Source organism: Rattus rattus, chromosome 2 (assembly GCF_011064425.1).
Source record: "Rattus rattus isolate New Zealand chromosome 2, Rrattus_CSIRO_v1, whole genome shotgun sequence".
Classification (NCBI taxonomy): Eukaryota; Metazoa; Chordata; class Mammalia; order Rodentia; family Muridae; genus Rattus; species Rattus rattus.
In genome coordinates this window covers 96,205,600-96,228,676 of record NC_046155.1, presented here as the reverse complement: position 1 = coordinate 96,228,676, position 23,077 = coordinate 96,205,600, and the positions used below count along the sequence as shown (strand labels likewise).

General features: G+C 41.5%; 1 protein-coding gene and 1 pseudogene across 5 annotated transcripts in view; both read right to left on the bottom strand.

Moving 5' to 3' along the window:
• Nucleotides 1–4,895: 4,895 nt before the first annotated feature.
• On the bottom strand, nt 4,896–10,436 carry LOC116893147 (annotated as a pseudogene).
• Nucleotides 10,437–10,494: 58 nt separating this feature from the next.
• Pak1 (p21 (RAC1) activated kinase 1) overlaps nt 10,495–23,077 on the bottom strand; it is a 77,544-nt gene continuing 64,961 nt past the window's right edge. For all 5 annotated transcript variants that reach the window (XM_032892975.1, XM_032892974.1, XM_032892977.1 and 2 more), the window contains 5 exons: nt 22,539–22,656; nt 18,695–18,794; nt 17,587–17,783; nt 14,735–14,872; nt 10,495–11,757 (listed from right to left, as the gene is read on the bottom strand). In XM_032892975.1, coding sequence (XP_032748866.1) covers nt 11,671–11,757; nt 14,735–14,872; nt 17,587–17,783; nt 18,695–18,794; nt 22,539–22,656 — 640 coding nt within the window. In that variant the 3' untranslated portion in view covers nt 10,495–11,670. The remainder of the gene's footprint in view (nt 11,758–14,734; nt 14,873–17,586; nt 17,784–18,694; nt 18,795–22,538; nt 22,657–23,077) is intronic.

Sequence of the window (23,077 nt, the reverse complement as noted above, 5' to 3'; positions counted from 1 at the left end):
GGAAACAGGCCACCTTAGGAGGAAGGAGGAGGGAAGACCCTCTAGAATGTACCAGAGACCTGGGAAGTGAGAGACTCTCAGGACTCAAGGCAGGGGGTGGGGTTGGGGCACTAGATGAAAGGCCCTATAGTGGGGAGAGGGAACTTGTTGAGCCCACCTCCAGCAGAAAGACAGGGCATCAAGTGAGGGATGGGGTTGCCATATAACCGTCAAAACTCTGACCCATAATTATTCTTGTCTTAAAGAAATGCAGGGATGGAAATGGAGAAGAACCTGAGGAAAAGAATTTCCAGTGACAGGCCCAAAGTGGGATCCACCTCAAGGGGAGGCCCCAAGACCTGACACCATTGCTGAGGCTATGGGGCACTCACAAAAAGGGGCCTATCATGTCTGCCCTTCAAAAGATCCAACAAGCAGCTGAAAGAATCAGATGCAGATATGTGTACCCAACCAATGACCAGAAGCTGCTGACCCCTCTGGTTGAATTAGGGAAAAGCTGGAGGAAGTTGAGGAGAAGGGCAACCCTGTAGGAGGCCCAGCAGTCTCAATTAACCCGGACCCCTGAGATCTCAGACACTGAGTCACCAACCAGGCAGCACGCACCAGCTGAGGTGAGGCCTCCAACACATGTACAGCAGAGGACTCCTGAGTCTGGGTTCAGTCAGAGAAGATGCACCTGACCCTCAAGAGACTGAAGGCCCCAGGGAGTTTAGAGGTCTTGTGGGGTGGGGACATCCTTGTGGAGATGGGGGGGGAGCAGTAGTGTGGGGTGGGGTGAGGGAGCAGGAAGGAGGTAAGGGGAACTCTCGGGGGGTGAACTGGGAGGGGAATAAAATCTGGAGTGTAAAAATAAATAAATAATTTTTTAAAAAGCTAATAAAGTAGGAAAGTAGGATCCCAGCATGATAGCATCCAAGTTTAATACAGGTACTCAGAAGGCAGAGGGCAGAGGGCAGAGGCAAGTGAATCTCTGTGTTTAAAGCCAGCCTGGTCTAGGTAGCAAGTTCCAAGCTAGCCAGAGCTTCATGAAGAGACACTGTCTCAAAGCAAACAACAAAGAAACTGGAATTAAAAAAGAAAAAAGCAACAATCCAAAGGAAAGCCAGATAATGGTGAAGAGCATAGACAAGGGGAACAAAGAGAATGTAGCCCGCCCTACAAAATGGCCAGCCTTCCTGAGCAGTAGCCAGATTTAACTCTTCAAAGGTCAGTACTACTTTAAATGTAAATGCAGCAAATTCTTCAGTTTAAAAACAGGCAAAATGTGTTTAAGCGAAAAATAGGCAGCCAAACACGGGTGTTTCATTTGTTGAGACTGAAACCAAGAGAGAGAAAAAGGGTCTGGAGAGGTAATTCAGGGGCAGAGCACTCGTTCAGCATGGACAGGGCCAAAGGTTCAACTTATGTAACACCCCCACACACACACACACACAAATAAAAATGAGTCTTTAAAAGACGTTGACTCAGTGGGTGAATGGGTAAGGCCAAATGATACAATCAGTATACTCTACTAAAAGACCAGCAAAGTAAATATGAAACCAAATAAATAAATAAATAAATAAATAAATAAATAAATAAAGCATTAGTGGAGATTAAAAAGAGCACAGTGATGAAAAATAATTTAAAAATGTTTTAAGTTTACATGTACTTAATCACATAGTCTCCAAAAGAGAAATAAACTCATCTACACTTACATTGGGCAGGAGGCTTAACGTGCCTAAGATAACAGAATAAACAGACAAAACTATATGTGGGCCAGTGAGATGGCTCAGTGGGTGTAAGGTCTTGCCTTGTAAGCCCGAGGACCTGAGTTCAATCCCCGGCACCCACGGTGGGATGAGAGGACTCAGGAAAGTTGTCTTCCGACCTCCACATATGAGCCATTGTGCATGCACTTGTGTTATTGCACCATCACAGGTACACGCATACACACAGAAGGGATCATTTCTTAAACCTTGTGTAGAGATGATTACAACAAACTAGTCCTAACATTTATAGAACACCAAGTCCAGCTAAAAACATAGTTCACGAGAAGATTTGTTTTTACCAATTTCAGTGATCACAGGTAAAGCGACTTACAAGGGGACATAGCTCAGTAACTCGGTGCTTGCATAACGTTTGTTGAAGTCCTGGGTTCAAACCCCCAGGACAGAAAACAACAGTGACCGGCTTTAAACCTCTTTAAATCCTGATGTCTTAAGAATGTATTTTTTTCCAGAAGCCAAATTTATTATATTTTGCAGCAATAACAAAATGCAAATACTCCATGCTAACACAGATGATATAAGACAACCCAGGGTGGGGAGTCAGTGAGGACAGAGGCCACAGGTGAAGGCTAAGCCTTTCCATGGGTCAAATGGTTGTTCTGTCCCCTCAGTGAGCACTGCACAGGCCGTGCATGGCTACAAGCCATCTGACAGTCCTCTTCTCCTTTCGCTTTTCTGCACAGTTCCCTCTACTTCTTATTACTAGTTTTCACTGTATAAAATAAAACTTATTTCCAAACGGCCTGTGGCCCCAGATGGCTCTTTCAGAAATCTAAATAAATAAGTAAATAAATAAATAAATAAATAAATAAATAAATAGAAATCTTCCTTAACACGAAATAATCACAATGGAAACAAGAAAGTGGATTGGTTTGAGATCACTGTGTGTGTGTGTGTGTGTGTGTGTGTGTGTGTGTGTGTGTGTGTGTGTGTAAGTACTGGAAAAGCTAATGGCAGATGTGAAGAAAAGGCTCTGTGAGGGGAGGAGGGTAAACTGAATACTGAATAAAACCCAGCTTTTGACTCAGGATCATTACGGCCAGCATTTCAAGGTACCCACGGATCCTTTGTTTGGGTTTATGCACTAGCCGGGGTAGCTGAATTCACACTCAACTCTAACATTTATGGGGGAGGGGATCGATTAAGTTATTTCAACCCCAGGCCTCTTCACTCACTACAACAGTCTAAAGAAAGCTCCACTTAGACTTCTCACGGGTACTTCAAAATAAATGGGTAAAACTGAACCACGATTTCATCCTCCCAAATCTATTCCTCCAGAAGCCCGTCCACTCTCAATCTAAAAGATGCCACCATTCACTAGCTAGACTGAGTGGAAATTCAGACAGTGACTCCAGGGACTGAGAGTAGACATTTCTCTTGCCACAAAAACTAGATAAACGAAATGTTGACAGGCAGCATAGAACTGTGATCCTCAGAGGTGGAAACAAGCCTTCAGGGACTTCAGGGTGACAGCCTTGGGGGCCTGCTTGGCCATCCCTGGATTGCAGAGCTTTGCTCCTGTCCCTTGACAGCTGTGGAGAGGAAACCCCTTTTTCCTTAGCGCTGTGGAAACTTGGCTGGTCGGCTCACCTCCAGTGATGAGCAACCCGGGCCCGCACCCCGCAGGCTGAGCTACGGACTGTAAACCTAAGGAAACTTCCTTGTTTGGGTGATGTCTGGGAGTTCTGAAGAGATGGGAACACTACTTACGGTAACTTTACAGTCGCCAACGCAAATCTGAATTTCACACCTGTGAAGACTAGCGTTTCTCAAGATGGAGGACAGGCACGAGGGAGCCCCTGAACTGAGCACATGCACGGGGGCGTGGCCACTCGTCGTGGGGCACGGCCATGCTCGCATAGGGCTGCAGTCTGGGAAGACTCTGTGAAACCAGGCCCCCAGTCTTAGGACCAAGTATTGTGGTAAATTGTTGTTGCTGTTGTTGGTTGATGCCTGGGATTAGAACTCATGTTCTCAGAGCGACATGTTTTAATTGTGCCCTCCAAGGTAAACAAATGCTCTCTGATTTGTTATGGCTAATTTAAAAATAAGCGTAGCTATTATTGCTTGCATAATTCATGGTAGCTATTTTTGTAGTGAAATTATTCAGATCACCATTTAATTCTCTTCTCATTCCCTTAAAGGAAAACAAACAAACCTGTTTCAAACATGACAATGAGTCAGTTTTACCTTTGGGTTTATTTTATTTTTAAGAGGGTTCTTGTTGTTGTTTTGGTTTTTTGTTTTGTGGTTTTGTTTTTGTTTTTTGTTTTTGGTGTGCACGTGTCTACATGCATGGAAATGGGCAGGACAGAGACAGACTTTGTGTCTCTTCCTCTGTTGCTTTTGCTGTATTTCCAATGCAAGGTCTCATTGAATCAGAAACTCGACAGCACATTGGCTGTCTTCAGTGGCATATGCGACTGTATATACTTCAAACTCTGAAAACTGTGGATTAAATCCACTCTTTCTTTTCATGTTTGCTCCACCTCCTGTGGCTCTAAATGACAGGACCTGAAAACAGTGTCACATTCTTTTGTTTTGTTTTGTTTTGTTTTGTTTTGTCTTGTTTCCAGTGTCCCATTCTTAACACCTCCCTTTCCTTTGCAGTCTGGCAGAGTGACCAAGTTCTGCCTTGCTTGTTGTAGCATTTCTTGTTCACTTCTTTCCATTTCTTCTACTCGTGTTCTTGTATTTCGAGGCCCACTAAAAGCCCTTAAATTTCTCAGTGTGCAGCCACTGCTTAAGAGAGAGTTAATCTTACTACTCACACTCTCCGACAGCCCCCACAAAGAGCAGGTCATACCGATCTTCTAATCACACCGACTGTCCTTAAAATGCATCCCTAAAGTTTAACCTTACGTTGCATTCCCTCCCTTTCTCCATCTTACTTCCCTCCTCCATTCCCACTTACGCCGATTCCCCAGCAACACCGGACTTTTTGAACTCATCTCTTTTTTCTCATTTATTTTTCTTCATAATAATAAACGTAACTCTGCAATCAAGCTAGACTTGGAGGGAAGCCCAACAGTAAGAGCAGAGATTACAGGGAATTACAAACAGATGGGGTTGGGGCAGCCTCCTGGGCTACAGAAAGAATGAATGTAAGATGCCCACAAGTCAGAAAAATTAGAGTTGTCCACAGTAAGCACTGGTGATCATCTTGCAGGTCCAAAAATGCTTCCTGGACCAAAAATGCTCCATGGCTCCCATAATGTTCATGCCTCTACCCCCTTCCCAGAGTCCACATGTTTGCCACCCAGGCACTCAGGCTTTGCAGTTAACATGAAAAAAGAACCATTTGTGTTTGGTCCAGTGTTTGCCATGGACAAGATGCCTGGAACCGTGTGGTTCAGGATGAAGTTCTCACCTCAAATTTTTCCCCATAAATGGACCTGCTGCCAGTGCCATTGTGGCATGTAAAATTGCCAACTTGGCTCATGAATCCTGGAATAATTCTGTGAAAAGAAGAACCGTTATAACCAAATCCTTCTTCTACAGGACTCAGAGCATGAATGTTTTCTGCTGTCTTTGAAATTCTGTCGGCAAACAGCTTAAAGCAGATGCAGCCTAAGGGGTCACTGTGAGCTGAGATATTGAAGGACACGGTAGGATTAACTATGGCTGCAGCAAGCAGCAACAGGGGACAGTGGCACCTACAAAGCCTTGATCTGATCTCTCATGCTTTCATGTGTCTTTACTCATGCTGTCCCTACTGCCAGACCCTCTTCTTGCTCTCAACTTTTATTCAGTAACTATATATAACTATAACTATATATATATATATATGTGTGTGTGTGTGTAAATACACATATGTATGCAAATATGCAAATATGCATGCATGTATGTATGTATGTATGTATGTATGCATGCATGCATGCATGTATACCAGAAGAGGATGTCAGATCACCTGGGACTGGAGTTACTGATGGTTGTGGGCTGCCTTGTGGGTGCTAGGAATTGAACCTGGGTACTCTAAAGAGCAGCCAGTGCTCTTAACCAGTGAGTCATCTCTCCAGCCTCTTTGAGTAAGTCTTGACGTGAGGCTCAGCTCAGGAAAATATTGTTCATTGCTATGCCTTGTCAGTGGATTCTAAATACCCTTTATCTCCTTCAAAATAAATGTCTTACTACTGCATTAGCCACATTGGTGGTAATTACTTTTGTTTGCTACTGGCTAGACCACAGTAATGGTTTGAATGAGAACGGCCCTCATAGGCTCCTACGTTTGAGTACTTGGTTCCAGCAGGTGGAACTGTTTGGGAAGGATTAAGAGGCATGGCCTTGTTAGAGTCTGTGTATCACTGTGGGTAGGCTTTGAGATTTCAAAAGCCCATCTATTCCCAGTTAGCGCTGAGTCAAAATGTAAGCTCTCCGCTACTACTCTAGTGCCATGCCTGCTGCCACACCCAACTCCACCGCCATGTATGCCATGATGGTCATGGGCTCACCCTCTGAAACAGCCCCCAGGAAACTCTTCCCTAAATTTCTTCGACCATGGCTATAGAAAAGCAACTAAGATAACTACATCTACTCATCTCTTTATGCCAATTGAAGCTCTTGGCAAGAGTCAGTTAACGGTTGTTTAAATAAGTACTTGGAAGAAGCTACAGACTACCAACCCTTCGAATGCATGCAGGGGCTGCATCTTTTCTGACTACACTAAACTCCCGTGAGTATGCCTTATAGTTGCATGGTGCACGGAGCGATGACTGTGTAGATGAAGAGAAGAAGCTTAAGCCTTGAATTATTTACCCTTTCTTCCCAATCAGATTCTGAAACCCTAAGCTGGCACCCTCTGAGATTAGGTAGAGGTCAAAGAGTTGAGCAGTCTTTTGTGACATGCAGACTTCTTCAAAATTTCATTCTGATTGCTTCTTGAGAGCCCCTCCCCACCATCCCATCTTGTATCAGGAGACACTGAAGTAAGCTGTGGTGTCGTGGGTGTGAGCCTGATCCATGGTTAAGCAAGACAAACAAAATGAAAGCATTCAAAACAGGCCAAAAAGAATATGAAAGAATCGATCACGTAAGTTTAGTCGCGTATTCCATTCAAAGAATGAATGTATTCAACATGTTTCTGTGGGAGGCTGTTAGAAATCAGTAGTGAAAGCTGACTTGGGGATTGTGGTTTCTTAAAAACCACAGCTCTCACTGATCATAGGGAGATAGTGTTTGGTTTGTTTTTTTTTTTTACCCCAACAGAACTGGCTTGGTTTTGTAGATACAATGTTCATCCAGTTCAACTGTCTTTTGCCGTGGAGGTTCACTTTGTTGGACCCTATCTGATCCTAGAAAAAAAATAAGAGTGAAGAACTCCAATAAGATTGTGGTAAAGACACTGTTTTTGTTTGAGGGAGTTAATTTTGCTTTTACATTTAGAGTGTGTGTGTGTGTGTGTGTGTGTGTGTGTGTATGCATGCGTGCATGTGCAGACATATGTACATACATGTGGAAGTCAGAGGATGACTTCTGGGACTGGGTTCTCTGTTTCCACCATGTGAATTTCAGGGCTTGAACTCAAGCACATCTATTCACTAAGCCACCTCACTGACTTTGGAGAAACTGTGCTTGTTTCTTTTAATTCTTTCAAAATTAAAAACTGAAAGCCCGTCATTCATTTGTTTCTTTAACACTCCAGACTCTTTAGAATTTTAGGTCAACAATTTTTATAAGGAAACTTGAGATAAGAATCTTTTGTGATGAGCAGTGTTGCATCATCTTTTCATCTTTCGCTTTGTGCACTTATTTTGACAACACTGAGGTTTTAACTCCGGGCTCCTTGAACATGTTAAGTATTTTATTGCTGAGCTATATCCCAGCCTGCACACTAATTTTTTTTTTGACAAATTCTGCAAAAACAAAACAAAACAAACAAACAAACAAACAAACAAACAAAAAAACCCAACCAACCAACTAAACCCCACAAGATTGGTTGGTGTTTTCTGTTAACTATAAAGCCTGTATTTTTCAAACACTTGGGAAACATAATCACAAACATGGAAGCATCAACACACATGTAAGCCTCTGCAGTGATAGAGGTTCCTCTTAGCTTAGAGATTTCTCAGCCAAATAAATGTTGGTAATTTAAAAACTGTAGCCAGCCCCTAAGTTCTCGGCAGTTTGAAGCTGAGTGCAGAAGTTCTCCAAATCAGTTATAACTTCTCTATTCTGAGAACAGTTTTACTACTCAGTGCTCGGGCTGAAGAATCAGTAAATGGTCGAAGGTTGGCGTTTATCTAAGTCGACAGAATGAGAGCGGTGACATGAAGGAAGGGATATACTCTTGAGTACATATGCCACCTGTCTGGTGCCAGCTTCTGGTTTCTTTTTCTTGGCAGCATGCTGAGGCTTGGTGCCAGACCCTCAACAACCATCCAGCAGCAAAGCATCAAGCCCAAAACATGGATGAAGCTTTTGTTAAAGCTTTGTTAAGTATGTGTAGTGTTTGTCTGACAAGGGTTGTCTGACCCTTCTTAAAAGAAAAAAAATCGTGTATTACTTTGGAATTTCTTTTATTGTGTGTGTGCGTGCTTGTGCGTGCATTGAAACTCAGGTCAGCAGGCTGCATGAGTGTCTTTATCTGCTGAGCATCTTCCTGACATGCAAATCTCCCTTTATTTTTATGTGTATGTCTGTGTGAGTGTATGCCATGTGCGTGGGTGCCTACAGATACAAAGAGGAAGTCAGATCCTGGTGCTGGGACCACAGTTAGGTCTTCTGCAAGAGCCCCAAACTGCTGAGCCATCTCTCCAGCCCCGCAATTTCCCTTTGCTTTTAATACAACCCTAATAAAAATTTTTGAACTCCAAGTCTAAAAGAGATATGAAATACTGTTAGGTTTTTATCACTTAGCAACTTACCAAGAAAAGAAGCTCGGTTTTGTTTTTCTGCTTTTTTAACAGTCTGGACAAGACCTTTGATCACATATATTATTTTGGTCTCTTTTTTGAGACACAGGAACACGATTCAGCCCATGCTATTTTCCTGTACCTATCTCCCAAAAATTAGGATTACATACCGTCACCCCCATGCCCGGCCAGATACAAGTTTTACCAATGTTTAAGTGGTTGTTGATTTTATGATTAGAAACTAGTTTTGATCAAAATGTTAAAAGTATAACTTAGACTCCCAGATACAGATTATTATGTAAGGTTCCTATTTTAGTGACAGTGAGAGTCAGAGTTAGCATAAAGTCTCCTGACAAACCAGGTCACTTCAAGCATTACAAAATAGGTCTGCATTTGCCATTTCCCGGGATCGTACCAAATGCTCAGCTTAAACGATTTTATTTCCTCAGGAACTTAGAGTAGACACTATTATTACACCTGCTTTAGATCTGGAAGTTGAAGCTCGGATGCTTTAAGTAGTTTATCCAAGGACATACTTACTGTGGGTGAGCCAAAATGAAACACTCAATTGATTTCAGTTACATTACGCTACTTGTTTCCTCTAGATCAGCAGGTCTCAACATGGTGGTGGAGGCCCCTTTAAGGGCCCTTCCAGCCTAAGACCATCAGAAAGCACAGATACTTACATTACTATTCATAACAGTAGCAAAATTAGTTACAAAGTAGCAACAAAACTAATTTTAAGGTTGGGGCCACCACAACAGGAAGAACTCACTATATTGAAGGGTCATAGCATTGGGAAAGTTGAGAACCACTGCTCTAGATTGTTGGCTTCTATGATAGAAGTGAATTCTACCAAACACCAGCGAGCCTGGGAAAGTACTCTAAGTACTTTGTGAATGGCAGCCCAGGACACTTTGACTGCACCCTGAGGACAGATACCCCTGAGCAGAAAATCTCAGTATGCCAAGACCTTAGACCTACAGCAGCTGTTGTTATATTTGGTCATCTTAGAGGTTATCCTTTTCAACTGGAAGTTGAATCTGTGCTTATCTTAACAAGTTGGAGTATCGATCTGCCTAGCCCCATCACTCTCAGTTCTTAGACTAGACCTATATACAATTACATCGCCCTGAGAACCAACCTGGGAGAATGAGCTGCTGTGGAGTATATTTGTATATTGTGAAAGTATAGGCCGCATATGATTTACCTAAGTGTAGCAGTGGTTGCTGGGAGTTGGGGTTGGCATATGGGAATGGCAGGATGAAGAGAGTTCTAGGACACTAGATGTGTTCCATTTCTTATATGGGCACTAAATACGTGTGTATTTACAATTAGTCTTTAAACAACACATTTTGTTGTTGCTGTTTTGGTTTTGCTAAGTTTTTTTTTAATGTATAACTAAACTGAAAATTGTTTTTAGGAAGTGTGGTGGTTTGAATAGGGATGCCCCAGGACTCACAGATTCAAATGCCTGTTCGTAGGGAGTGGCAGTATTAGGATGTGGGGCTTTGTTGGAAGAAGTGTCACTAAAGCTCAAGTCTGGCCAGTGTGACAGTCTCCTGCTGCTTGTGGATCAAGATGTAGAACTCTTAACTCCTTCTCCAGAACCATGTCTGCCTGCACACCGCCATGCTTCCCGCCATGACAATATGCTGACCTCAATTAAATGTTTTCCTTTGTAAGAGTTGCCATGGTCATGATGTCTCTTCACAGCAATAAATCCCTAAGACAGAAGCAAAAGGCTACAGATGGATGTCTATAATGACAAAGGGACATCCTACTGCAACTTACTTTCAAACAGTTCATAAAGAATCATGATTACTTCATGATTCACTTCAACAGAAAAAGAGGGGAAAAAAGACACACTTCCTGTGGAATATTTTCATCTCCTTTTATTGAAGGAAATAGAAACTTGTGCTGCTGAGGCAGTAGGCTTCTGAGCATGACAAGGTAGTCAGTGGGGCTGACATGACAAGCCACAATGCTGGCCAAGCATCCTACCACAGCAGGAGAACCAAAACCACGGAGCAGGAGGTAGCAAACATCTGCAATACCCAGAGTAAGCATGTCCACTTGCAGAGAGCTTGGTCATGCACCTAAAAACAGGGTCCCCTTATTACTAGCAGCACATCACCTCGTATTTGCAGACCTTCTCTTTTGACTGAAATAGTTAAGCTACCAGAAGATCTAGTCTCAGGTAGAAACAGGCTGACATCTTGAAATATCACACAAGTATAGCTGGACAGGTGCTGGAGCCAGCCATGTGCTAAAAGTAGCTGCACTTTCCCTCTGACTTCTCACACTTCTCTTACTCAGCATGTGCTCTAGGAAATCTCTCAATGCTATAAATAAGGACAGAATGCAGGCAGCAGCCTAGGGGATGCAGGGAATCAAAAGCTGCTACATAGCTAAGACCATTTCACTAGAAATAGCACGGGGAACACTACTGGGCTATGGTTCTCCAAAACAGCTGCTAGAAGCATACACAAAGAAAAACATGGTAGTTCTCCCATGTCAGGATCAGCTGCACCAAGGTCATGGTTCAGGAAACAGAGCCTCCATGTCCCTGGCAGATTATCCGGCCCCGTGGCATTTCAAAGCTGTTCTGGTTTTCAAATACAATGAAGTGTTTGGGCAATTTGGTCACAGAAATAAAAAACAAAAGCAATTTCAACTGATAGCAAATTGATAATGCTATCAAACCATAAGTTTATAGAGTTAAGAACTAATTGTGAGGGGTAAGGAATGGGATGGTTGAGATTTCTGTTTCGTAGAAACAGGTTTATTCAGGTAAACCCTTGCTCATCAGTCCCCTCCATGCCCACAAGCTGGAAGGGAATTCCTATTTAGAAATGGCCTCTGCTGGATCAGTCATCCAGTTGCGGTTCTCTTCAGTGCTAGACGGTTTCCAAGGATCAAAGTCTTGAGAGCACTAGATCAGGAAATGGGAGAAGCAAGGAAAGGAGAAGAGAACATGAGGGATCGGAGTTCCCGAAACGAGTGTTTATTTCATAGAAGGCTTGGCACATGAGGCTGGGGTGAGCGTGGTTTCAGTGATTGTTCTTGGTTGCCTCTTTTGCTGCAGCAATCAGTGGAGTCAGGCTGGAGAGAGGCTTGGCAATCTTCAGGAATTGATGCTAGAAGAAGAAAAAGTAAAGAGTAAGAATTTGCCATTCTTACAAGACAATAAGGGCATCATTGCCAGATTAATCTTGAATTGAAGGAGAAAACTTATTATCTTTTTGTATGTGTGTGGTGCACGCATGCATGCCATGATATGTGTGTGTGTGTGTGTGTGTGTGTGTGTGTGTGTGTGTGTGTGTGTGTGACACAATTTTGCAAATGAATTCATTTCACTATATTACAGGCGCATGAGAAAATTGTCCTCAGGTCGTCAGACTGGCAGCACGTGCTCATACCCAGTAACTTGGTTCTCTCATTAGCCAAGTATACAAGTTTTATTTGTAAGTCAGTAATGTAAGAAAAACCTCAAAGGAAGGATTAATAGTTTCATATTCATATGGCACTATACAGAATATTAACACAGTAACTAACACACTGACAGCACAGCACAATGGATCCACAGACACTTTGAGTGAAAGAAGTGGACAAAAAGTTCATTTTGTATGATTTTGTTTCTTCCTAGGTAAACTCAAACTCCTGCAATAACAGAGTATTCTTTCTGGAGAAGACACTAATCCTTAGTCTGAAACTCCAGCCCTCAGCTGGGACTATCAGCATGCATCATTCATGGCTAAGAACCTTTGTCCAATCGTTGATTCCAGCAAGGACAAGTGTCCCGGTAAAGACTTTAAGGTCCTTTACAAAATTATTTTCATTGGGATGTACTTTGAGTCATATTTCCAATTAAAAAAAATTTAAGAGAAAATACCATATAAAAATGTTACAGAAAATAAGTCTTTCTGTAGCTCTGAATCTCTTACACTGGTGGGTTGTTTGTATTTGTTTGTTTTTTACATTTGTCTGGAAGATATTGACCGCTTCTTCCATTTGATAATAAAGATGAGAGCTGAATTTCTTTTTCTGAAACACATCTCATTCTTCCATCATTCCTATAATCCCTAGTTAGTATTGTTATGTATGTGGACAGACACGCACATGAAGTTATGTAGAGGCATTCTGTGCTGAAAGCTGATTCAGCTCACTGGGACAGAGACAGGATACACAGAGGAACTGAGACCTAGGTGATCTTCACCAAAGCTTGAAGATATGAATCCAGTATCTCATCCTATATACGTCTATCCTGTGTATGTTCTCACAGAAGAAGAGACACGAGACTTCATGGTTTAAGTTTCTGAAAAGCCTAGGATCTGAACGTTTACCAGGTTAACACTGACAAGCTGCAGAACTGGGGCTGAGGTTCCAGTTTTCTAACTCTTCTGACGAGAGCAACAGCATCTAATACCCAGCAGGAAGCCTCCATTTCCTTCTCTCAACAAAGTAAAGTAGGTAAGTCCTATAAACCTTCCAGCTCTGACAATTTTTGAGTCTACAGAAGCAGTAAGAGCATATACTCTTGGGAGCTGAAGAGATAATGCTGAGACCCCATATCTGCTATTTGTCAACTGTATAATCAGGCAAAAGTTATGACATAAATGGGAACAACCAATCCTGTAACTCACAGGCTTGCTGTGAAAAACATTTACATTCTTAGGGCTTAGTACCAGAATTAGGAGAGCCACTGTAGTACACTTATTAAGAACATTGCTATATCAGGAAGAAAACTGCAGAGGGTACTTTTAACAGCTACAAATTGGCACCTAACAAGGAATGTTTACAACTATCACAGACTTAGCACAGCATTGGTACATTTCCCAATGCCTAAAGTTTCCAGCACACAAATGATATAGAAGGCAAAGGGATTCTATATTGTACTGTGTGTTTAAGGAGGCTTTTCATCCCAAAGGATCCTACAAATAACAGCTTATACTTTGCAGAACCCAGATCCCATATCTACTAGGCCAGTGCTGTAAACAGTAGCCTCACTTACAGATGTTAAACATGCAGGTAAGTAAACATCTCTATTCAACTCTGTATTTTCTGAACACTAACTAACTCCTAGTCAGTCCCTATATAAGAAGAAACCCAGATATTAATAAAACAGAAGTTACAGCAGAGTGTCAAAATAGGGAGGCTCATAATTAACTAAGTCAGGGCAGTGTGCTAAGGGCCTGTTTGGTTAGTCATGCTCTGGCCTAGTGACACACAGTAAACTGAGTGATCTGTAGGCATAAAGTGTCATCACCACAAACCTTCATGTGATACTTAAATTATCAGTCTGCGCTTCAGTAAAAGGCATAAGAAATCATATGGAAATAAATGCTATGAATGATGTCACTTGCTAAAGGTAGTTTTGAAACCATATGAACTAAGCTGCGACTTCAGGATGAAGTACTTGGTAAAGCCAACTCTGGATCTCACAACACACTTAAGGATTTTCACTCCAGACAGACAGAGCATTGCTGCCAACATCTCAAGAGGGCAGATGATGAGGCTCTAGGGACTCCAAAACTGCACTCCCCTCAGACCACTGGTTCTCAACCTGTGGGTCATTGAAAGACCCTTTCACAAGAGCTGTCTAACAGATATCCTGCCTATCAGATATTTACATTATAATTCATAACAGTAACAAAGTCACAGTTACGAAGTGGCAATGCAGTAATCTTATGGTTGGGGATTCACAACATGAGGAACTTTATTAAAGGGTCACAGCATTAGGAAGGTTGGGAACCACTGCCCAGACTGATGTTTCTTTGTACTGTTACATGTACCCCAGTAAAATGCAACTTGTACAAAATTAAACTTCTCAAAGAGCTACTTCTCAACACCCAAACTCTGACAGAGGAATTCAGGCAAAATAAAAGCCATCTGAGAGACAAAGAAAAAAACTTGAAGAGAAGCTCAGAAAGTAGACTATGAGCTCAACCTAGGAAAACATGGAAAGTTTAAACAGGCTGAAGAAGAAACTGAAGGACAACTTTAAGCGAAGGCCCAAGTACAAAGTGAGATGGTGGGAGAGAAGTCTAAATCAGCAACCTCAGACAAGATACGATCAAGGGCTTGGTAGGCACCCCCCTGCAGAAGGACAGTTACCTGAAGTAGCTCTTTAGCTGAACCTCTCTTCTCCACATCCATCTCAAGACAGCGGTTCAAAAAGTCCCGGAAAATAGCCGACAACTTCTCTGGGTTCTGAAGCTCTGGCGTCCCATTGGTAGCAATGAGGTACAAGGCCTAACGATACAAAGGAAGAATCATGTTGTGTTCTCACTGAAGCTCTCTCTGTTGGTATCTAGACATGCTCTCTGGAGATCCACAGCTTATGTATGCTCTAACACACAGCTCTGATGCAGCTCTGATGCCCTGAAGAGAATATACTAACCCAAGGATCAAGTTTAACATTCAAGGTCATGTGACTATGTATATGCACGTAACATATAACATCTTTGCTAATAAAACAATTCTTTATATATCCACAACAATAAAAAAGTGCATTTGGAAAGCACTTTGTAAATGTACGAGGTGTGACAAACCTAAGGGTTTATACTTTACTTGGCATATCGAGTTAAACACCTCTTTAGTTGCTAGCAGAAATCTGCTGCTGACACTTTCACCCAAGAGAACTGTAAAAAGTCATGTTAGGTTAGACAGCAACTGTTTCTCTGCTGTTTCCCTGCCCCTTAAATGAAGCAGCTCTTGGGAGAAGAAAAATATAGTAATAGTAAATTTTCATAAACATCAAGCTCTTTAATTATAAAGATTTCTTTTTCCCCCCCTGTCTGTCCATCTTTGACTCTTTTGTTTGTTTTGTTTTGATTTTCAAGACAGGGCTTCTCTGTACAGCCCTGGCTGACTTGAAACTCACTCTTTAGACCAGGCTGGCCTGGAACCGAAGAGATTTGCCTGCCTCTGACTCCCAGTGCATTAAATGTGTGTACAACACCACACCCAGCTACCCAGTCTCATTTTAAATGACCACAGTAACTCTGAGTAAGAGGCGGGGCAAGGATGTAAGGCTACCCAGCTGTTGCACTCACTGTCCTGAGTGCTGACTCTAATCGCAGTGTTATCTCCATCACACCACACTGATTAACCTCCTATCTGAGGCAGAGGAGGACGTGTTATCTGTGGAGTGAGACAGCAAAGCTGGGACCAAAAAGTAGAAACTAGAGAAGCAAATTTCATTTTGAGATAACGAAGCACTTTCCAGCAACTGTTGCTATCCAAGGGTGATCTGAGCATGTAGTTAAGGGTAGATATCCTTATGGGGGAATTCTTGCACTAGATGGGAGAATGAACTAAATGAGAAAGTAAAACAAAGTAACTTCATATTTGCTCACAATCAAAATCACCATCTTTATTGTATACTGTTTCCTCTCCATTGCTGCTAGTTCCCTTCCATTAGCTAACACAACCTTTTGCTGCCCCTTTTCAACTCCACATGATACTGTTCCATTTCCCTGTCATCCTTCATAGCAAAACTCATGTAAGAGGAGAAAATACTTGTAAACGCCATCTCAATCTTCTCCTTTTCTGCTCCTGTGGGTTTATTCGTTAGGCATTCGTTCCCATCAGTCTACTCACTGGTCATTAAGGCCTTACTGGAGGCGGAGTTTCAGCGCTTAAGGTTTTGCCCTAATTCCATTTGTTCTCTGGTTCACATATGTTTCAAGACAGAAGCTCTTAGCATCCAGATCCTGCTAACAAACCTGCCACTTCCCTACCATCAGGAACTCTTACTCCCTTGGAACCATAAGCACAAATAAATTCTTTTCTCCTATAACTTGCCTTGGTGACAGTGCTTTAATTACAGCAGATTAAACAGGAAAGTAAATAATGCAAAGGGATGTAGTGACTGCTGACTCCACTTTCTTTACCATCCAAGGCACCTTGTCAGCTCTTCCTTCCAACACTCCCCAAGTCTACTTCTTTCCTGTGTTCTGAGTGCCACTCAAGCTACCACTCTTGTCTCAACTATTATATCAGTCTCTCACTGTCTGTTTCCTAAAGAAGCAGCTGACATGATCCATTTCAAACACAGACTGTATCTCCTCTTACTATTATCTAACTGAAAATCCTTTCTGATGATGCAAAATAAAAGCCAAATTCTCACACTGGCCCACAAGACTTAGTGGCTTTTCTTATTGCCGACTCTGGCTACCAGTCTACTTTTTCCTCACTCCTTCCTGGGAAATAGCCTCCTTTGATTTTTCCAGTCAAAAATCAAATCAAATTCTTGATACCTGGAAACTCTTGCATGAGACTAAGTATCATGGTTATTCCTTTAACTCCCTCATGTTTCTGCTGAAATAACTAGTAAGAGAAAACTTTCCTCTACACAAAACCTTCCCTATACCTGTCAATCTCTTTTATCCGACATTTTCCACAGCAGTTACCATCTGTTACTATAGAATCATTTTGTATTTTCAGAACAATCTCTTGTATATAATCAGGACTCAGCACTTCCTCCCTGTCCCCACCCCCAATTCTAGGATTGAGCTCTAAAACTGAGCTATATCCCCAGACAACTTAATATTTTACATTCATTTATATTTTAAATTCAACACTGTCTGTCTTTGGTTTTATGCATGTTACATATTTATTTTGTGTATACTGTGTATTTAGTGTGGGTACATGTATACTACATATCTCATGTGGGAGTCAGAGGGCAGGCTGTGATAACTGGTTCTCTTTTCTTCACGTAGGTTTCAGGGATTACACTCAAGTCGTCAGACTTGGCTGGAAGAGCCTTAACTCACTATGTCATCTCACTAGTTTCTTGTTTTTCCTTTTGAGACAAATTAGTCTCAAACTGGCAATCTAAAGATTGTCTCGTAAGTCTAGGATTACAAAAATGTGTAACTATGCCTAGGTACACAGGAAAAGTACAATTTCCTGGGATTAGAGACAGAAATCCAAATAATTTTCTAGACGATGAGCACACTTACTCTCAAAGGGTTTTCATTGAGGTACGGGGGCTCCCCCTCAATCATTTCAATTGCCATAATACCCAGGGACCAGATGTCAACCTTGGGTCCATAGGCCTTGCGTGTCACAACTTCAGGTGCCATCCAATATGGAGTTCCCACCATGGTGCTCCTTTTGCTCTGCTCTGGAGTTATCTGTGCACAGAATCCAAAGTCAGCTAGAAATGGGGAGAGGAAAGACACACTTAGGATACTCCATCAGTACGTGCTGTGTACTTACACATGGGCAGCAAGCTTGCTCTCTGTAATCTGTCTCACCAAAGCAGGACTCACTTGACTGCTACTATTTCATTCCTCATTCAACCATGAAAAGAAGTAGGAGGAATATTAGGAACAACATCTCTAGCCTCCTGCCTTTTCCTCAATCCAAATGGTTTGGTCCTTTATACATAAAAAACATTCCCATAACTCAGAACCTTATAATTAACTCATTCCATTATCCTTTAGACACAAGTCCCTGAATTAAACCCCAACCACCAACACTTAAACATGGCCCTACTTTTATCAACCCCTCACCCTGCACCGACAGAATCCTCTCACAACTGCCTACCCACTTCTGGTATACACTCTCTGTCTGGGCAACTGCTTCCACACCTTGTACAAAAAAACTACCTGTAGTTCACTCACACTAACTGAAACTACACAGTTACCTAAACTGTGAGCCGGTAGTAAAGACAGTCTTCTCTGGACCTCGGAAGAGACTGGCGTGTAATACATTTGCTGAACAAATCACGGAATGAGCTGAGTTACATAAAACCGTTTTTCTAATTCATTACAAGTCTCTCATACTAGACAGTTTCTTAGAAGGTGGTAAAAGTGACTAACTTGTCCCAGCACCTATCAGAGAACACGGAAGCAGGCGTTCAGGAGGGAAAGTGTTATAATGTATAAAAGGATTGAGAAGACATTGTAAGATATAACATAGTACAGAGGACTATAAATATATCTTATGAAATACCGTGAGTCTCTTTGATGAATGTTATAGTTACTATTATTTAATTACCATCCCAACAGAGACTTAGCCCGACATGCAGAGTTAAGTGTCAACATTCCTAAGCCTCCCACTTACTTAATTTGACAGAGCCATCCATTCCCAGCAGAATATTGTCACTCTTGATGTCTCTGTGAATGACTTGGTTTGAATGCAGGAACTCCAAAGCTTGTAGACACTGTTGAAGTAGTATGCACAGAAGAAAGAGACTTATAATACACAAGACTAACAATAAATTAACCTCGTTATTTTAAGACAAAGGAGGTAAGTCCTCCAGGAATAAACAGACTTCCCTATGTAAGGAGGCAAAGCTAGCTTTATAACCAAGTCTTCTGTCTCCTAACAAAGCCTTTTAAATCCCACGAGGCAGGGTGGAGGTGGAGGAGGCTGAAGAGATGGCTCAGTGGCCACACTGAGGTAAAATTGCCTCTCACTTCACTTGAGGGGATCCTATGCCTTTGGCCTCTTTGGGCATCCACATGTGCATTTAACCTTCCAACCCAAATACAACACACAATTTAAATTTTAATTAATTAATTTTAAGACTGGATGCTGATTTTGTCTTCTAATTTTTCTTTAATCAAAAGTATTTTATCAATATATTTCCATGTCTAGGAAAGGAGACACATGAAAGTGATTTTAGTAGGTAATTTTTTGGGAAAGGAAGTCTGTACTATTTGGGACACACTGAATTTGACATCCTTATGAAGCATGGTACCCACTGAATTTGTCTTAAGTTCTACATAGAGATATTTAAAAATCATTTACAAAGACAGATTTGTTTTGAAGTGCTGATAAGTTTGAGACCATGGCCTTACACACACACTAAGCATACATTCTGTGCTGACCCACAGAGCCATCAGATAAGACTTTTAAGATTTAGTAATGATTACAACCAGTAAAGAACATGAGAAATGTGGGAGCCGTATTGGATTTGGGCCTGGTTGCTTTATCACTGTTTGGCCTTAATCTTAGATTGTAGGATCAAAAGCCTCTCCCTATAATTTACGGCACAAGAAGTTTGCATTCACGGAATGTTTTCAGCCTGAACAAGACCCTTCTGGGTCTCCAACAAGGTTTGACCCCTGGTGAGCCCTGCCTTTACATGTGGAAGCCTTTTGTTCCTAGTCTGGCCAGGTACTTCTCACCTGAGTCAGAATTAGGCTGGCCTTCCTGGTTATTTCCCTAATTTATTCAGGCCACATAGTCGGTCCTTTGTTACCGAAGTCTCAGCCAGGGTTCCCCACTGTGCTTGGCAGATTCCTGCTAAGTGCTGTACTTGGGATATATAGTTTGGTCAATAAAGAAACCAGAAGCTCTCTTCCTCTTCTGGCTTGACACGAATAACCTATGTGTGTGTGTTTCTTTCATCCCACAGGCTTTCGCCCGATTCTCGGTACTGTGTCGGTGCAGGCGCCAACAGAAAAAAATCTTTTAAAAAGAAAGAAAAGAGGGGTTGGGGATTTAGCTCAGTGGTAGAGCTTGCCTATGCAAGCACAAGGCCCTGGGTTTTCTGGTCCCAGCTCCGAAAAAAAAAAAAAAAAAAAAAAAAAAAAAAGGAAGGAAGGAAGGAAAAACAAAAACCAAACCACCTATTGTGATGATCCCCCCAATACATACACACAAACTTAATACGTACCCAACAGAGCAAGTGACAGACAGACTAACGTTAGTTACAGTGGTAAATGAGAATGCTGGGTTCTGGGCAAGTGAGATAAATGACTTAGTGGGTAATAGAGTTTGCCACCAAACGTTATGACCTGAGCTAGATTCCTAAAATTCACATGGTAGAGTTGTCTTCTGACCTCCACATGCAGAGTTTGGCCTGAACACACCATATACATGTATATGCACACACATATACACACAAATGCAAAAGAATTTTTTTAGTTAAAAGTAAGCAGTATTTTTAAAAAATTTAGATAAGATTTGTATATTTTATTTTATGCAAGAGTTTTCCCAGCATGTATGTATTTGTATCATACATGTATGTATGTTTGGTGTCCATGAACCTCAGAAGAGGCATCACTATTAGATTTAAAGAAAAATAAAGCACCTATTATATAATGTTTAGATTTTTGGCCATGTTTTGGTGGCACTGGCACAGTACCTGGGATCAAACTCAGGGCCTTATGTTTACTACTCTTCTCAGCTCATCTATGGTCTCAAGCTCCCAAGTGTTTTGTTTTTTAAATCCATATCCTTTAATAGTCACTCTATAAATATACTGAAATATTCAAGGGGATGAATTATTCGGCATATGGATCATGTCTCAGTAAGCAGTATCAAAAGTAACATGTAGTAAAGTAAATCTATTACATTTTAAGAATAACAATACTATTTATTCAAGTAATTTATATTTCTTCCCAAGTTCTCTGTTGGTACAGTTCTGGGGATCAAATTAAGGGTTTCTGTCAAGATTTTATTTTATTTATTCTTACAGGAGTTGAGGTGTGTGAGCCACCAGTCATGTAGAGATCAGAGTACAGCTCTGTGGCTTTGCTTCTCTCCTATTGTTAATGCTCAGAGGTTTAAACTCAAGTCACCAGGCTTTTACTTCAAGGTCAGAGGTGAAAACAAATTAACATGACTTTTGACCCTCCAAAGGGCAGCTACATATACTCAATTATCCACTGTATCCGTAGTATTAAAATTTCATAGGAAGAATGTGATGGGGGCTTTTGGGAAGGAATTATTTTTAAAAGGTCCTTGCATTAGTGGTCGAGTAAATGAGTTCTGAACACCTAGAAATCCCAGTTTGGAATTACAATGTTGCTAATGCATTTCCTTCTCATTAACATTGGATAAATATGCAACTCTAATTTCATCCATATGCCTTAAGTTTTCCACCTTCAGACACTATATCATAAAATGTTTAATCTCACTCTTTTTTTCAGTCTCCTAACTTTTCTATCTCTCAGGGCCAGGCAGTGGTGCTGTGAACCTTAAATCCCAGCACTAGTGGGAGGAAGAAGGAAGTGGATCTCTGAGTTGGAGGGCAGCCTTGTCTACAGAGAGGGAGAGTGCCAGGACAGCCAGGGGTACACGGAGAAACCCTGCCTCAGTCTCTCAAGAGCCAAACCCCAGACTTCAGCATTGTTTATTCCCACTATGATCTTTCTGACTTGGAAATGTGAAAATGTGCCTATCCTCTGCTGATATTGCTTCTCATGGGAACTTGCTAGAAAGTTTATTACAGCATCACAGAACTCTAGAGATCTAACTACAATGAGGAAAAAAAGTATTATTTATGCTCCTTTTTTCTGTTTATTTTGTCTAAAATTATGATTACTTACTGGTTTGAAGCAGGGTCTCTTGTATCTCAAGCTGGCCTGGAACTTGCCATGTAATCAAAGATTACCTTAGACTTCTGACCTTCCTGCCTCCACCGTCCCTGTGCCAGGATGGCAGGTATATGCCACCACACCAGGCTTCTTGTCTGGAGTGACTTTATCCTAGGACTTTGCTGGCTTGCCTCTACACATCATTTAGATGCATATTCAAATCAAGGAAGAAATCTCCTCTGACAAGCTATCTGAACCACACCACTACCTCCTTAGCAATGTTAACTTCCTCCATTCACAGTACACAAATCAGGAAGCAAGGACAAATCTGTGTCTAAATAAAAGAGATGAAGGAAAATAGTATGTGCTAGAAGAGTTATAACTACAGATTGAAATTATGACTGTTTAAGTAGATACTTCTGGGTACTTTCTAATTTTTCTGCCACGGTCAGAACAGTTAGCTTCAGAGAAAAAAGTCACGATTATAGAAATTATAAAACACAAGCATACAAAGTGAATGATAAGTCCCAGAACTAACTTCTCCTACTTTCACAGAGCCCATGCTGAAGCCTCTTTTGGGTGTGAACTTTTATGAACAGTAATATGGAGGTCACTTCCTGTTTGATCTTTGGCCTTACCTCTCGGCACACAGCTGCTATCTGGCCTTCATCCATACAGGTTTCTGTCACCACATCTGTTAAGGAGCCTCCGGCCAAGTATTCCATGACAACCCATAGCTCATCTCCCACAAGGTAACTGCAGGAAGACAGGTATAGGGTGAGAAGGAACAGTCAGAACACATTATGCCACTGAAGTAAGTTTCAAAACCTAGGGACTTAGAATATAAAGAAAACTATCTCAGCCAGCCTTTGAAGAAAAATTTGGAGGGCAGAATCAGTAATTTTAAGTAGCTTAAGTATATACCCAGAAAAAACAAAGCATACATGGTCTGTGAAGTCCCACACACACTAAAACTAAAAATACTAGGTTAAAATATAATATCACATCTTAGCAAATACCAAAGGATAGCTCCTAAAATTAGAAAGACTCACTTTATTCCCATGCCTGCAAAGCATCTAGGCAGTACACACACGTGAAAAGGCAGGGACCTGGAAGCCATATTACCATCAAAAGGGAGGGCCACAGGACCTCCTTGAGAGTTCTAGTAGATGATTTG